Source organism: Otolemur garnettii, unplaced genomic scaffold (assembly GCF_000181295.1).
Source record: "Otolemur garnettii isolate 467f Iridium unplaced genomic scaffold, OtoGar3 scaffold00023, whole genome shotgun sequence".
In the NCBI taxonomy this organism is placed as follows: Eukaryota; Metazoa; Chordata; class Mammalia; order Primates; family Galagidae; genus Otolemur; species Otolemur garnettii.
In genome coordinates this window covers 153,073-167,615 of record NW_003852418.1, presented here as the reverse complement: position 1 = coordinate 167,615, position 14,543 = coordinate 153,073, and the positions used below count along the sequence as shown (strand labels likewise).

At 42.5% G+C, this 14,543-nt stretch overlaps 2 protein-coding genes across 2 annotated transcripts in view; one reads left to right on the top strand and one right to left on the bottom strand.

The window, feature by feature from the left end:
• Positions 1-8,976, bottom strand: part of RPN2 (ribophorin II) — a 66,680-nt gene extending 57,704 nt beyond the window's left edge. Inside the window, exons 1-2 of the mRNA XM_003787572.3 lie at positions 8,651-8,976; positions 4,139-4,332 (exon numbers count right to left, since the gene is read on the bottom strand). Of these exons, the coding sequence (XP_003787620.1) occupies positions 4,139-4,332; positions 8,651-8,663 (207 nt within the window). The 5' untranslated portion in view covers positions 8,664-8,976. The remainder of the gene's footprint in view (positions 1-4,138; positions 4,333-8,650) is intronic.
• The window catches only part of MROH8 (maestro heat like repeat family member 8), a 73,439-nt gene continuing 67,406 nt past the window's right edge, over positions 8,511-14,543 (top strand). Inside the window, exon 1 of the mRNA XM_023512028.1 lies at positions 8,511-8,797. Coding sequence (XP_023367796.1) covers positions 8,511-8,797 — 287 coding nt within the window. The remainder of the gene's footprint in view (positions 8,798-14,543) is intronic.

Below are 14,543 nucleotides of genomic sequence, written 5' to 3'. Positions count from 1 at the left end.
AAAAAAAAAAAAAAGAACAGTAACAACTGAAATGAACTGAAGGACAACAACTCATGCCAGTCTGCCATGACAGAATTAAAGGTATTAAACTTAATCCTCCTACTCTAAAACTGAGAACAATACATATAGTTGAGACACTAAACAACAGATAGCAAAGACTGTGATCCGTGAAAGAAAGTAAAAAGTATGACAGCAATAGTACAAGCAATAGGAGTTAAAATGAAAATACATTGTTATAAAATTCTATTTGTGACATGGCAAAATAATAATTCAAAGTACACTGTGATAAATTAAGGATGCATACTATAATCTCTAAAGTAACCACTAAAAAAAATTAATAAGTAGAGCTAAGCTAGATCCAGTGGCTCATGCCTGTAATCCTAGCACTCTGGGAGGCCAAGGCAGGTAGATTGCCTGAGCTCACAGGTTTGAGATCAGCCTGAGCAAGAGCAAGACCCTGTCTCTAAAAATAGCCAGGCATTGTGGCAGGTGTCTGTACCCCCAGCTACTGGGGAGGCTGAGGCAAGAGAATCGCTTGAGCCCAAGAGTTTGAGGTTGCTGTGAGCTATGACGCCACTCTACCAAGGGCAACAAAGTGAGACTCTGTCTCAAAAGAAAAAAAAAAGTTTGGTGCCTGTAGCTCAGCAGCTAGGGAGCTGGCCACATACACTGGGGTTGGTGGGTTCGAACCCAGCCCAGGTCTGCCAAACAACCATGAAAAATGCAACAAAAAAATAGCCGGGGCTTGGCCCCCATAGCACAGTGGTTATGGAGCCAGCCACATACACCAAGGGTGGCGGGTTTGAACCCAGCCTGGGCCAGCTAAACAATGACAACTGCAACAAAAAATAGCTCGGTGTCTGTAGTCCCAGCTACTTGGGAGGCTGAGGCAAGAAAATCGCGTAAGCCCAAGAGTCTGAGGTTGCTATGAGCTGTGACGTCACAGCACTCCACCGAGACAGGGAGACTCTGTCTCAAGAAAAAAAAAAAAGTAAAGCAAAACAGACAAGAGAAGAAACAAAATGGAATATTAAAAAAATAATCTAGGCCAAGAGCAGTGTGGCTCATGCCTATAATCCTAGCATTGTCGGAGGCCAAAGTAGGAAGATTGTTTGAGGTCAGGAGTTTAAGATCCGTAAGAGCGCACAGAGCACGACCCCATCTCTACTAAAAACAGAAAAATAAGCTGGATGTTGTGGTAGGTGCCTGTAGTCCTAGCTACTTGGGATGCCGAGGCAGGAGAATTGCTTGAATCCAGGAGCTTGAGGCTGCTATGAGCTAGGCTAAGGCCATGACACTTTAACCTGGGGCAGCAGACTGAGACCCCCATTTCAAAAAAAATTAAGTAAGTAAAGTAAAACATAATACTTCAGCAAGCCAAGCATGGTGGCACATACCTGTATTCCCTATTCCCATCAATGTTGGTGGCTGGAGGACCACTTGAGGCCAGGAATTCGAAGTTATCGTGCTACAACTGTGCCTATGAATAACCACTATGCTCCAGCTTAGGCAACATATTAAGAACCCGTCTCTAAAAATGAAGTAAATAAATACACAGATAGATAAAAGAATCCAGAAAAAAAATTAAAAAGGAGAAGAGTAAATGTAATAAAAATGGCAAAATGTGGGTAATTATTCAAGCTGACAGATGGTACAGGAGGCTCATATGTTCTCTCCACTTTTGTGAATGTTTGAAAACTTCCATAATGAAAGGCTGAAACAAAAGAGCTGCTATTCATTTAATTTCCACCAGACTGTTAATGCTCTCTGGGGCAGTGATTATGACTGGTTCACCACTGTACGCCCACGACCCAGCGCTGGTGCCAGTAAACAACAGCTCAATGAATGAGAAGTTCATACTAAAGTGAGCCAACCCATCAAAACACTGGGTCAGGTGCTCGTCACTCTCCTCAGAAATGGAACTATTAGTCTTAAAGGAGGCAAACCACTCTGAAACCAGAGCCAGGATCATAGGGCAATGCTGTGACAAAAGGAGCTAGCTGGATAAGTCACCATTCCTCAAAATGCACTGTCTATTGTCTCCGTCTATAAGTTTACACCTCCCTGACCTGCTGCACTCAGGCATGGCCACATGACTAGCATTAGCCAATGAAACGAGAAAAATAAAAAGAAGCGACAGGTGTCTCTCATGAGCACTTTTAAGAGCCATGGTCTCATTTACCCTCTGCACATACTCCAGATAGAGATTGTTACATCAGCTAAATTCTAGACTGGAAAAATATTACGCAAAGCCTCAGATGACCTACCACAGCCTTAGAGTATGAGCAAAATGTATACTTTTGTCAAAAGCCACTGAGATTGGGGTTGTTTCTGTACTAACACGAAATATGGTAGGCAGAATTCTAAAGATGTCCACATCATCTCCTCCAGGATTCCCATCTATGATTATTTATTTAAACACAAATTTAGGAACTGCTATGAAGGGATTTTGCAGGTGTAATTAAAGCCCCAAGTCAACTGACTTTAAATGCAAGATTATCCAGATGGGCCTGACCCAAACAGGTATGCTCTTTAATATCAGTTTTCCCCTACTGATGGCAGAACAGGATGTCTGAGAGATTTGAAGCTTATGGGGTGTCCAACTTGTGGCCCATGGACCGCACACAGATTATGTGAGGACTGTTTTGCTTATCTGTTGTGTCAGAGATTGCAAAAATTATGCACGGACCATTTTTTTGTTGTTTATCAGCTTTCATTAGTGATTGCGTATTTAATGTATGGCCCAAGACAACTCTTCTTCCAATGAGAGGCAGAAAGGAAAAAAGGTTGGACACCCTTGTGCCATTATTGCCTTAAAGGTGGAGGGGGACCACATGAGAAAAAAATGCCAATGGCCTTGAGGAGCAGCAAGCAATCCTTTTCTAAGAGCCAGCAAGGAAATGGCAACATCAAATCTACAACCAAACATAAGAAACTGGATTCTGCCAACAATGTTAATGAACTTGGAAGCAGTTTATTCCTTCAAAACTTCCAATTAAGAACCCAGCCTGCCCAAGACCTTCATTTTGACCTTAGGAGACACTAACAGAGAACCCAGGCAACCCTGTCCAGACTACTGACCTGTAGAACTATCAGGCAATAACCAGCCACAGCAGTAGTATATGCCTCACTCAGAAGGCTAAGGGGGGAAAATCGCTGAACACTGAATCCAGGAGTTCAAGGCTGTACTGTGCTGATACCGCTTGTTAAAAGCCATTGTATCCAGCCTGGACAACATAGTAAAGCGCTTGTCTCTAAAAACTGGCCAATAAATGTAGTGATTAAACCCCTAAATTTATGGTAATTTGTTATGCAGTCATAGAAAATTAAGGCATATGAGAAACCTGGCACAGGAAAATCCCTTAACTAGCTGTCCACTATCACAATGAATAAAATGTAAATGTACTTAAGATTGCTCTTGAATCCAGAAAGTTTTAATCATGATGCATTTTCCTCATCAAAAGTCAAAAAAAAAAAAGTTGCTGATATAGTAATTATCACTGTTTAATAAATGTGAGTGCCCCCCACCTTGAATTCTTCTGTTATTTCTTAGTCACACACCTAGGGCATTTAATAAGTACATGCAGGGCTCGGCGCCCACAGCACCATGGTGAGGATGCCAGCCCCATACACTGAGGGTGGCAGGTTTGAACCCAGCCTGGGACAGCTAAACAACAATGGCAAATACAACAAAAAACAGCTGGGCATTGAGGTGGGCAGCTGTAGTCTCAGGTACTTGGGAGGCTGAGGCAAGAGAATCACTTAAGCCCAAGAGTTTGAGGTTGCTATGAGCTGTGATGCCACCGCACTCTACTGCAGGCGACACAGTGAGACTATCCCCCCCCAAAAAAAGTACATTGAACAGTCTCACTCACAGAGATATGGCACAATTTTCTAAATGATCTAAGACTTGCTTTTCTTTATATTCCACTAAAAACATCTGGCATGGTCTTAAACATACGTTAGGCAATCAAAAAAAAAAGATCTATCAAATTGAAATACATTATTTCTCACATTGGATTAACCTTGGTTATCCTCAAATGAGCAAGAGTTAGTTTTAAAGTACCCAAAGGAAACCTAGTGTGGGGATGAAGGTTCTCCTGAACCACTCTAGCTACCAGGACTAAAGCTGTCTTACCTTTACATCTGGCACCTGAGTACCAAGACTGCTGAGTCCCACAATGGAGTAGAAGGCAGATTCCAAATCTGTGAAAGGGCGGTCCAGCGAAGATTTCAGTCTCTCCACATCATGCTTGGTGAGGTAGTGAGTGGGTGTCAGAGCCTGGGTGATGGCTATGATTGTCAGGGCCAACAGGAAGACAGTGCTTGAACCTTGGGGGAAAATGACCATTAAATACTTTCCATACATTTCCCAAGTTCTACACAGAGTCCCAAGGATGATGCATGCCGAAGTCTGGGAACCAAATCACGTGGGGAAGAGTAAGGAAACCAGGGAGGTTTAATCTGAAAAGAAGCCCCGAGGAAGTGGTGAGCCTAGTTTTCAACAGTCAAGGTTGCCCAGCAACCTCCAGGCATCTAAAGCACAGGACTCATGACATTATTTCCATTTAAAGGACATTCATAAGTCCTACACCTTAAGAAGAAAGACCCAATCCTGAATCTTCACCCTGCCTACACCACCTTTCAACCAGATTTCCTCCCTTACTCTTCCCACTATCTATTGCTCTCTGGCTTCTACTGTCCCTCTAAGAAGAAGTCTTCTTTCCCGCCCAGCACTTGTCCCATGCTTTCTCTTACTTCAACTTTACTTAATTTTTAGCTTCAGATTTCACCTCAAATATCTATTCCTTAAGAAGCCTTCCCTAACAGCCCGCCCTTGGTGTAGGTCCCAGTATGATTAACATAGGGAAGAACCTGCGCTTTAGAGCCAGGGTTAAATCATAGCTCTGCCACTTATTAGCAATGTGGCCATGGCAAAGTTATACACCCAGCCTGTGCCTCAATTTCCTCGAATGTAAAGTGAAATAACAAGATCTACCCAAGGGATGATGATTACATGAGTCAATACAGAAAGATCTTGGAATAATTGGCACATAAGGAACGAGTTCTATATAAATGTTAGCTACTACTTCTGCTACCATAATTGTTGTTGTTAGATCCACTCATAGCAATCTGTACTTCTCCTGTGTAGTATATTTCACAACTATAACAGTGTAATGTCTGATTTCTCTGCTAAAAGTTCCATGAGGATAAAGATTGTTTCCTCAGCTCATCTCAGTATTTCCAAGTCTTGCACGTTGCCTGGCACATTATAGGTACTGAATAAATATTTGCTGAATAAATGGAAGGAAAAATCAAGCCCCATTTATCTTTCTGTTCCCATTGGACAGGAAACTATAGGAATGGTACATTTCTACTTTTCATTTAAAAAACTTCTGAATGGGCTGCTTCGTGATAAAGTCAATTGTCTGCCACTCAAGTAATAGCAATAACAAGAAATCACAAGGCTGACACGAATGGTCCTAAATTCTTGGTCCTTAGTGTTAAATTAAGCTTGAAACAGAATACTTTAAGAAAGGCATTCTTCTATCCATTTTACAAAAAGAAAACTGAGGAACACAGCAGCTTGCACAGAGCAAATCATGGACTCAAACCGAGGTCTAATAGTGTTCACACTCCACTATTTTTTAAACAATTAAAAGAAATACCTACATTAAGAGTTTAACTCAGAGAATCATTCTTCTCTGATCTTAGCTATATTTAAGATCCACATGCATTAGCCTAAGAATGTCAAAGTTCTTTAAAAAGATAGAAAAACACTATAATGTGGAATATTCATGAAATATATATTGAATGCTACTCTGTGCCAAGCACTATTTTAAGTGTTAAAATTACAATAGGAAATGGAACAAAACCCACCATTCTCACAGAGTTTGTATTCTAGTGGCGAAAAAAAGACATTACACAAAACAATTAAATATTACTTATTGCATTAGAAGCGAAAAAGTGCTGTGGAGAAAAATCAAGTACAAAAAGGATATCTGGGAAGGGCTGCATTTTAAATACGGGAGTCTATAAAGGCCTAAGCAATAAATAATGATATTGAGTATAGACCTGAAGAAGGAGAAAGTCATGGTGGTATCTGGGGGAAAACTCTACCAAGAAGAAAAGCAAGTGCAAAGACTCTGAATCAGGAGTATGTATATATGGTGCATTTTGAGATCAGCAAGAACAGTATGGCTACAGCGGATTACACAGCAGTGAGAAGTGAGAAACGAGGTGACAGAGGACACTGAGGCCAAATCTAGAGGACCTTGTATGTCACTGTAAGGACTTTGGCTTTTATTGAGATGGGAGCCACTAGAAAGTTCAGAGCAGTGATTTGACTTGCATTTAAACAGGATCATAGTGTGGAGCAGAGACAATACTATGTTGAGAATAGATTATGGAGCAGCAAGGACAGAAAGAGGAATACCTTGGCTCGGCGCTGGCCACATGCACCAAGGCTGGCAGGTTCCAACCCGGCCAGGGCCAGCTAAACAATGACAACTGCAACAAAAAATAGCCAGGTGTCGTGGTGGGCGCCTATAGTCCCAGCTATTTGGGAGGCTGAGGCAAAAGAATTGCTTAAGCTCCAGAGTTTGAGGTTGCTGTGAGCTGTGATGCCACCGCACTCTACTGAGGGTGACATAGACTCTGCCTCACCAAAAAAAAAACAAAAACAAAAACTATACCAAGAAAAAAAGGAAAAGGAGTTAGGAAACTACAGCCATAAAAAGATGATAGTGCTCTCAGCCAGAACAAAAGGGGTAGAGCTGGTGAGATGTAATGAGAGTTAGCCTGGCTCCAATTCAAAGTTAAAGCCTATCAGAATTGCTAATGGATAGAAAAATCTAAGAGGAAGAGGAACCAACATACTAATGCAGAATGAATCCTCCATGCTTTGTGTACATGTACTCAATATGTTAGGAGCTAGCGAATGACTATAACTAGCATTTTCCCAGCTAGACCGTAAATTCCCCCAACAGCATCTGTGACAAAATCCTAACCTTCCCACCTCACATTAATGACTGAAATAATTTTCCTGACTAAAATTTGAGCACTTAAAATAGGGTTAGGTATGCCCAAAGTATGCTAATGCACCTATTAAACCCTCACAATATACAAGTGAGGTGGCTATTTTTTGTGTTTTGCAGACCAAGAATGGAGGCTCAGAGGTAGTTAACTGCCCTGTGATACATAACTGAGAATCAAACTGCAGGTGGCTTGAATCCAAAGTCTGTTTTTAAACACTTTACTATCCTCAACTTCTCAAACAGTGAAGCAGTGAGCCACTGTGCCACCTTGGTCAAGTTGCTTCCCTTATCTGGGATTTCAACTTTTTTTTTTATTTCCTTGCTTACTTTTTATTTTTATTTCCTTGCTTTTGTTGTTGTTGTTGTTGAGACAGAGTCCCACCCTATGCCCTGAGCAGAGTGCAATGGTGTCACAGCTCACTGCAACCTCAGTGGGCATTCCACTGCCTCAGCCTCCTGAAGCTGCTGGGATTACAGGCACTCACCACGGTGCCTGGCTGGGTTTTTCATTTTTTTAGGAGTTTGGGGGTCTCACGCTCACTCAGGCAAGTCTCCCTCCTCAGCCTCCCACAGTGCTGGGATTACAGGTGTGAGGTTTTTTTTTTTTTTAGACAGAGTCTCTGTTTGCCCAGGCTAGAGTGACCTGGCTTCAGCCTAGCTCACAGCAACCTCAAACTCTCGGGATCAAGTGATCCTTCTGCCTCACTCTCCCAAAAAGCTGGGACTACAGGGGTTCACTTGAGCCCAAGCAATCCTCCTGCCTCAGCCTCCCAAGAGTGCTAGGATTATAGGTGTAAGCCACCAGGTTCAGGCTGAGATTCCAACTTCTCATCTGCTGTCAAATAGAAATAACAGGAGTACACGTTTTCCAAATTATAATGAGACTACTGGTGAAATTCCATGCTGCAGCGTCCACTCAATAACCACCAATGCAATTAACTTTAATGAGCGTTTACTTAGTGCAAGGCACTGTTCTGTGATTATCTTATTTAATAGAGCAACTCTATGAGGTAGATAACGTGACTAACTTATTTTAAAGATGAGAAACCGAGGTGCAGAGGGGTTAAGTAACTCGCGCTGGGTCACATAATGAATACGTGGCCGACTTCAAGTTTGCACCCAGAGTCTAACTTCAGAACTTATATTCTAAGTTCCAAAAAGAGATGAGTTATTTTCTTGTCCCTTTCACTTAGAAAAAAACTACCGCCCAAGATAGAAACATTTGTCTAAGCTCATAGGGAGTTAAGGGACGGTGCGGGAATCAGACCTTAAGGAGTCTAGCCTAAAAGCCCGCGCGAGTCAAATGAATGAGCGATGCGAGGCCTAGGGCTCAGAGCGGCCGCGGTTCCCCTAGCTGGCCCTCTGGGGGACCCGTACCCCGCACTGCACACACCCCCACCCTCAGTGCTCGCGGGCACTCCCACCAGCTCGCAGTCCCCCGTCAGACCCTCGATCCCCAGAGAGCCTGAGCCCATGCCCCTGCCCCGCAGGGAAAGGGGACCCCGCCTGGCCGGCTCCCGAGTGGCGGCCACCAGCGTCCCACGGGCAACGGCCCGCTCCCCAAGGCGTGCGGGCCGCTGGGCCCCGCCGTTGAGCCATGCGCAACGCCTCACCCGGCGGCGCCATTCCTCCGAGCAGGTCCCACCGGAGTACGATCCACCGGCTGACTTCCGCTCCGGAAAGTTGCTCCAAGAGCGTGCCGGAGGGGACGCCAGGGACTCGCGGCAAGCTCTGCGAGCTGGCATGGGCTCTAGGCACAGGTCAGTCCCCACGGGCCCCCTGGGCCTGGGCGCTCCTAGCAGCTGCGGCTGGAATTCCAATCCTTGCGTGCAGACGGCATAGCTGTTCTCGTGTACAGGCCTGTCTCCTCACCCCGCGCCTGAACCCACTTGGAACCGACCGTCTCGCAACGGTCCCATTCGGGGCGCTGCCGGGAAGCGGTTGGTCAAGGCCTCAGTGGGGGGGGTGGGCATTAGACGGGGCGGTCTCTGATTGGTCCAACTTGCTGTCACTCACACGTCTCTGCAGCCCGGCCAATTTTAAAGGACCGGAAAGGGTCTGGTGCAGAGTAGGTGACGGTATTTTATCTTTTTTTTTTTTTTTTTTTTTTTAGAAAATTATGGCAATTTCCTCCGAAGGTTATTACTTCGATTGTTAATACCGACCTCTGAATGGCGTTTAATCTGATTTTCAGAGCAATTCAATGACTCGTGAGAAGCACATTAGCCCAATTTTATAGACATCATAAGATGAAACGTGGAAATGGCTCATCTAAGAATACAGTACTAATAACTAGCTCCGACCATTGAGTGTTTACGATATAATCCGACAGTACACCAAGAATTCTACGTACATTATTTCATTTACTCATCATCCCGATTCTGTGAAGTAGGTACTGTGTTAATCCCACATTATGGAGAAGGAAACATTTGAACCAGGCAGTCTGTCTCCAGTATGTGTGCATTTAAATACAGTATTATAAACATATGAAGTATGCACAATATGATAACTCTTACCATCATTATTGTCTCAAATATTATCCCAAATAGGGAGAATCGATTCTTTCTGTGTGCGGACTGTGCTGTTCAGTATGGTAGTCACTAGTCTTATTTAGATATTTAAATTTGAATTTAAGGTAAATAAAATTAAATAAGATTAAAGATACAGTAGATTTATACTAGCCTCATTTCCTTTGTTTGTTTGTTCTGTTTTTTTGAGACAGAGTGTCACTATGTCGACCTGGGTAGAGTGCCGGGGCATCACAGCTCACAGCTACCTCCAACTCTTGGGCTTAAGCAATTCTCTTGCCTCAGCCCCTCAAGTAACTGGGACTACAGGTGCCCACCACAATGCCCAGCTATTTTTTTATTTGGGGGGCTGTAGTTGTCATTGTTGTTTAGCTGGGCCCAGCCAGGCTCAAACCTGCCAGCTTCGGTGTATTTGGCTGGTTCCCTACTCACTGAGCTATGGGCCCTGCCACCAGGGAAGTCTTTCTGATAAAATATTTCCCCAGGAGTGGTCCCCTTAGCCCAGTGGGTAGGGTGCAGGCCACATACACTATGGGTGACAGGTTTTAGCCTGGCCTGGGCCTGCTAAACAACAATGACAACTGCAACAAAAAAATAGCTGGGCATTGTGGTGGCTACCTGTAGTACCAGTTACTTGGGAGGCTGAGGCAAGAGAATCGCTTAAACCTAAGAGTTTGAGATTGCTGAGAGCTGTGACACCACAGCACTCTACTGAGGGTGACATAGTCTGTGTCTCAAAAAAAAAAAAATATATATATATATCTTTCCCTAGGTTGATATCTTCAAGTGTTTCCCCTGTACTTTCTTTGAGGATGTTTATTGTTTCATGCCTTACATTTAAATTTTTCATCCATCTTAAATCAATTTTTGCAAGTGGTAAGAGGTGCAGGTCCAGTTTCAGTCTTTTACATATGGTTATCCAGTTCTCTCAACACCATTCATTGAATAGGGATGCTTTCCCCCAGTGTATGCTCTTGTTTGGTTTATCAAAGATCAGGTGGCTGTAGAATGTTAGTTTCATCTTATGGTTTTCTATGAAGTTCCAAATGTCAATGTCTCTATTTTTGTACCAATACCACGCTGTTTCAATTCCTTTTATACTACAAGGCCTTGTAGTATAACTGAAAAGTCTGGTAGGGTGATGCCCCTGGCTTTGTTTTTGTATTACTAAGAATTGCCTTGGCTATATGGCATTTCCTCTGGTTCTGTACAAAATGAAGAATTATTTTTTCCAAATTGTGAAACTATGATTATGATATTTTAACAGGAATTGTATTGAATCTGTTGATTGCTTTGGGTAGTATAGACATTTTTCACAATGTTGGTTCTTCCCAGCCATGAACATGGTATGTTCCTCCATTTGTTAATATCTTCTGCTATTTCTTTTTTTAGGGTTCCTAATTTTCTTTGTAGAGGTCCTTCACCTCTTTTGTTAGGTATATTCCTAGGTATTTCTTTTTTCTTTTTTTTTGAGACAGAGTCTCATTTTGTCACCCTTGATAGAGTGCTGTGGCACCACAGCAACCTCAAACTTGTGGAGTCAAGAAATTCTCTTACCTCAGCCTCCTTAGCTGCTGGGACTATACATGACCTGCCGCAATGTCTGGCCATTTTTAGAGACAGGAGTCTCAGTCTGGCTCAGGGTGGTCTCAAACTCATGAGCTCAGGCAATCCACCTGCCTCAGCCTCCCAGGGTGCTAGGATTAGAAGCATGAGCCATAAAACCTAGCCATATTTGTTTCTTTCTTTCTTTCTTTTTTTTGGAAGCTCCTGTGAAAGGAATTGTGTCCTTGATAAACTTCTCATCTTGGCTATTATTGGCATATACAAAGGCTACTGATTTGTGGACATTGATTTTATATCCTAAGACATTGCTGTATTTTTTGATCACTTCTAGGAGTCTTGTGGTTGAGTCTTTGGAGTTCACTAGGTATAAGATCATATCATCAGCAAAGAATGGAAGTTTGACCTCCTCTGCATCCATTTGGATGCCCTTTATTTCTTTCTCTTGCCTGATTGTATTGGCTAGAACTTCTAGCACTATGTTGAATAGTAGTGGCAATAGAGGACAACCATGTCTGGTTCTAGTTCTAAGTGGAAAAGTTTTCAATTTTACTCCATTTAGTATAACAATAGCTGTGAGTTTGTCACAGATGGCTTCATGAGATTAAGAAATGTGCCACCCGGCCAGGCACAGTGGCTTACACCTATAATCCTAGCACTCTGGGGGACCAAGGCAGGTGGATTGCCTGAGCTCACAGGTTCAAGACCAGTCTGAACCAGAGCGAGACTCCATCTCTAAAACTAGCCAGGCATTAGGCTGGGCCCAGTGGCTCATGCCCGTAATCCTAACACACTGGGAGGTGGAGGCAGGTAGATTGCCTGAGCTCACAAATTTGAGACCAGCCTGAGCCAGTGCAAGACCTCATCTCTAAAAATAGCCAGGTGTTGTGCTGGGCACCTATAGTCCCAGCTACTTCGGAGGCTGAGACAAGAGAATGACTTAAGCCCAAGAGTTTGAGGTTGCTGTGAGCTGTGATGGCACAGCACTCTATTTAAGGCAACAAAGTGAGACTCTGTCCCAAAAATTAAAAAAAAAACAACAGAACAATAGCCAGGCATTGTGGTGGGCACCTGTAGTCCTACCTACTCAGGAGATTGAGACAAGAGAATCACTTGAGCCCAACAGTTTAAGGTTGCTGTGAGCTATGACAACACAGCACTCTACTGAGGGTGACAGAGTAAGACTTTGATGTGCCACCTATACTGATATTCTTAAGTGTTCTAATTAGAAAAGGATGCTTAATTTTATCAAATGCTTTTTCTGCATCTATTGAGAGGATCATATAGTCTTTTTGCTTCTGTTGATATGGTGAATTACATTTATGGACTTGCATATGTTAAACCAGCCTTGCATCCCTGGGATGAAACCTACTTGATTGTGATGAATTACTTTTTTAATGTGTAGCTGTAATCTCTTGGCTAGAATTTTATTGAGAATTTTTGCATCTATATTCATTAGAGAAATTGGTCTGAAATTCTTCTTTTTAATTGGGTCTTTTACTGGTTTTGGTATCAAGATGATGTTTGCTCCGTAAAACATGTTGGGGGAAGATTCCTTCCTTCTCAAATTTTTGTAATAATTTCTGCAGTATGGGTATATGCTCTTCTTTGAAGGTTTGATAGAATTGGTGTAAAGCCATCTGGACCAGGGCATTTTTTGGTTGGGAGACTTTTTTATTGTTTCTTTGATCTCAGTTCTTGAAATCAGTCTGTTCAAGAGAGCTATTTCTTCTTGGTTAAGTCTAGGGAGAAGGTGTGATTCCAAGTATTGAGCCATTTCCTCCACATTGTCAAATTTCTGGGCATAGAGTTTCTTGTAGTACTCAGAGATGATCTCTTGTATCTCTGTGGCATCTGTTGTTATTTCCCCTTTGTCATTTCTGATTGAGGTTATTAGAGATTTTACTTTTCCGTTTCTAGTTAATCTGACCAAAGGTTTATTGCTTTTATTTTTTCAAAAGCCCAACTTTTCGTTTTGTTAATTTTCTGGATGATTCTTTTGTTTTCAATTTCATTAATCTCTGATTTGATTTTTGTTATTTGTTTTCTTCTGCTGAGTTTGGGATTAGATTGTTCTTTGTTTTCCAATTCCATAAGATGGTTTACAAGTTTGTTGATAACACTTTCTGTTTTTCAAATGTAAGCATCTAATGGGATAAATTTCCCTCTTAAGACTGCTTTTGCTGGGCACAGTGACTCACGCTTGTAATGTCAACACTCTGGGAGGCCAAGGCAGGTTGATCACTAGAGCTCACGAGTTTAAGACAAAGTTGAGCAAGAGCAAGACCCCTTCTCTAAAAAGCTAGCTGGGGGTGGCACCCATAGCTCAGTGAATAGGGCACGGACCACATACATGAGGGCTGGTGGGTTTGAACCCAGCCTGGACTAGCTAAACAACCATGACAACTGCAATGAAAAAATAGCCAGGGGTTGTACCGGGTACCTCTAGTCCCAGCTACTTGGGAGGCTGAGGCAAGAGAATCACTTAAGCCCAAGGGTTGGAGGTTGCTGTGAGCTGTGACACTACAGCACTCTACTGAGAGTGACATAGTGAGACTGTCTCAAAAAAAAAAAAAACTAGCTGGGTATTGTGGTGGGTGCCTATAGTTCTAGCTACTTGGGAGGCTAAGGCTAGAGGATCACTTGCGCCCAAGAGTTTGAGGTTGCTGTGAGCTGTGACACCACTGCATTCTACCAGAGGCAACAAAATGAGACTCTGGTCTCAAAAAAAAAAAAAGACTGCTTTTGCTGTATCCCATAGGTTTTGGTAACTTACATCTTCATTGTTGTTATGTTTGAGGAATTTAATGATGTCCTCTTTTATCTCTTTCTGAATTTAACTATCGTTCAGCATAAGATTGTTTAATTTCCAGGTCTTTGTGTGGGAATGAACGTTTTTGTTGGAGTCGAGTTCAACCATTATTGCTTTGTGGTCTGAGAAGATACAAAGTACAATTTCTATTCTTTTAATTTTGCTGAGGTTTGGTTTGTATCCTAGGATGTGGCCTATTTTGGAGTACATACCATGAGCTGATAAGAAAAATGTATATTCCTTAGCTTTGGGATGGGGCGTTCTGTATAAGTCTATTCATCCCATTTGTTCTAGGGTCACATTTAAGTCTTTTGTATCCTTGTTCAGTTTCCTTTTAGAGGATCTGTCCAGTTCTGTCAGAGGGGTGTTAAAGTCCCTGACTATTATGGTGTTATGGGATGTCGTATTGCTCAGACTCATCAAGATCTGTTTCATAAATCTCGGAGCATTTATAATGGGTGCATAAATATTTAAAATTGAAATGTCTTCTTGTTGTATTGTTCTTTTGATCAGTATAAAGTGTCCATCCTTGTCTTTCTTAACTTTAGTTGCTTTAAATCCACTTGTATGTGAAAATAAGATTACGGCCCCTCCTTTCTTCTG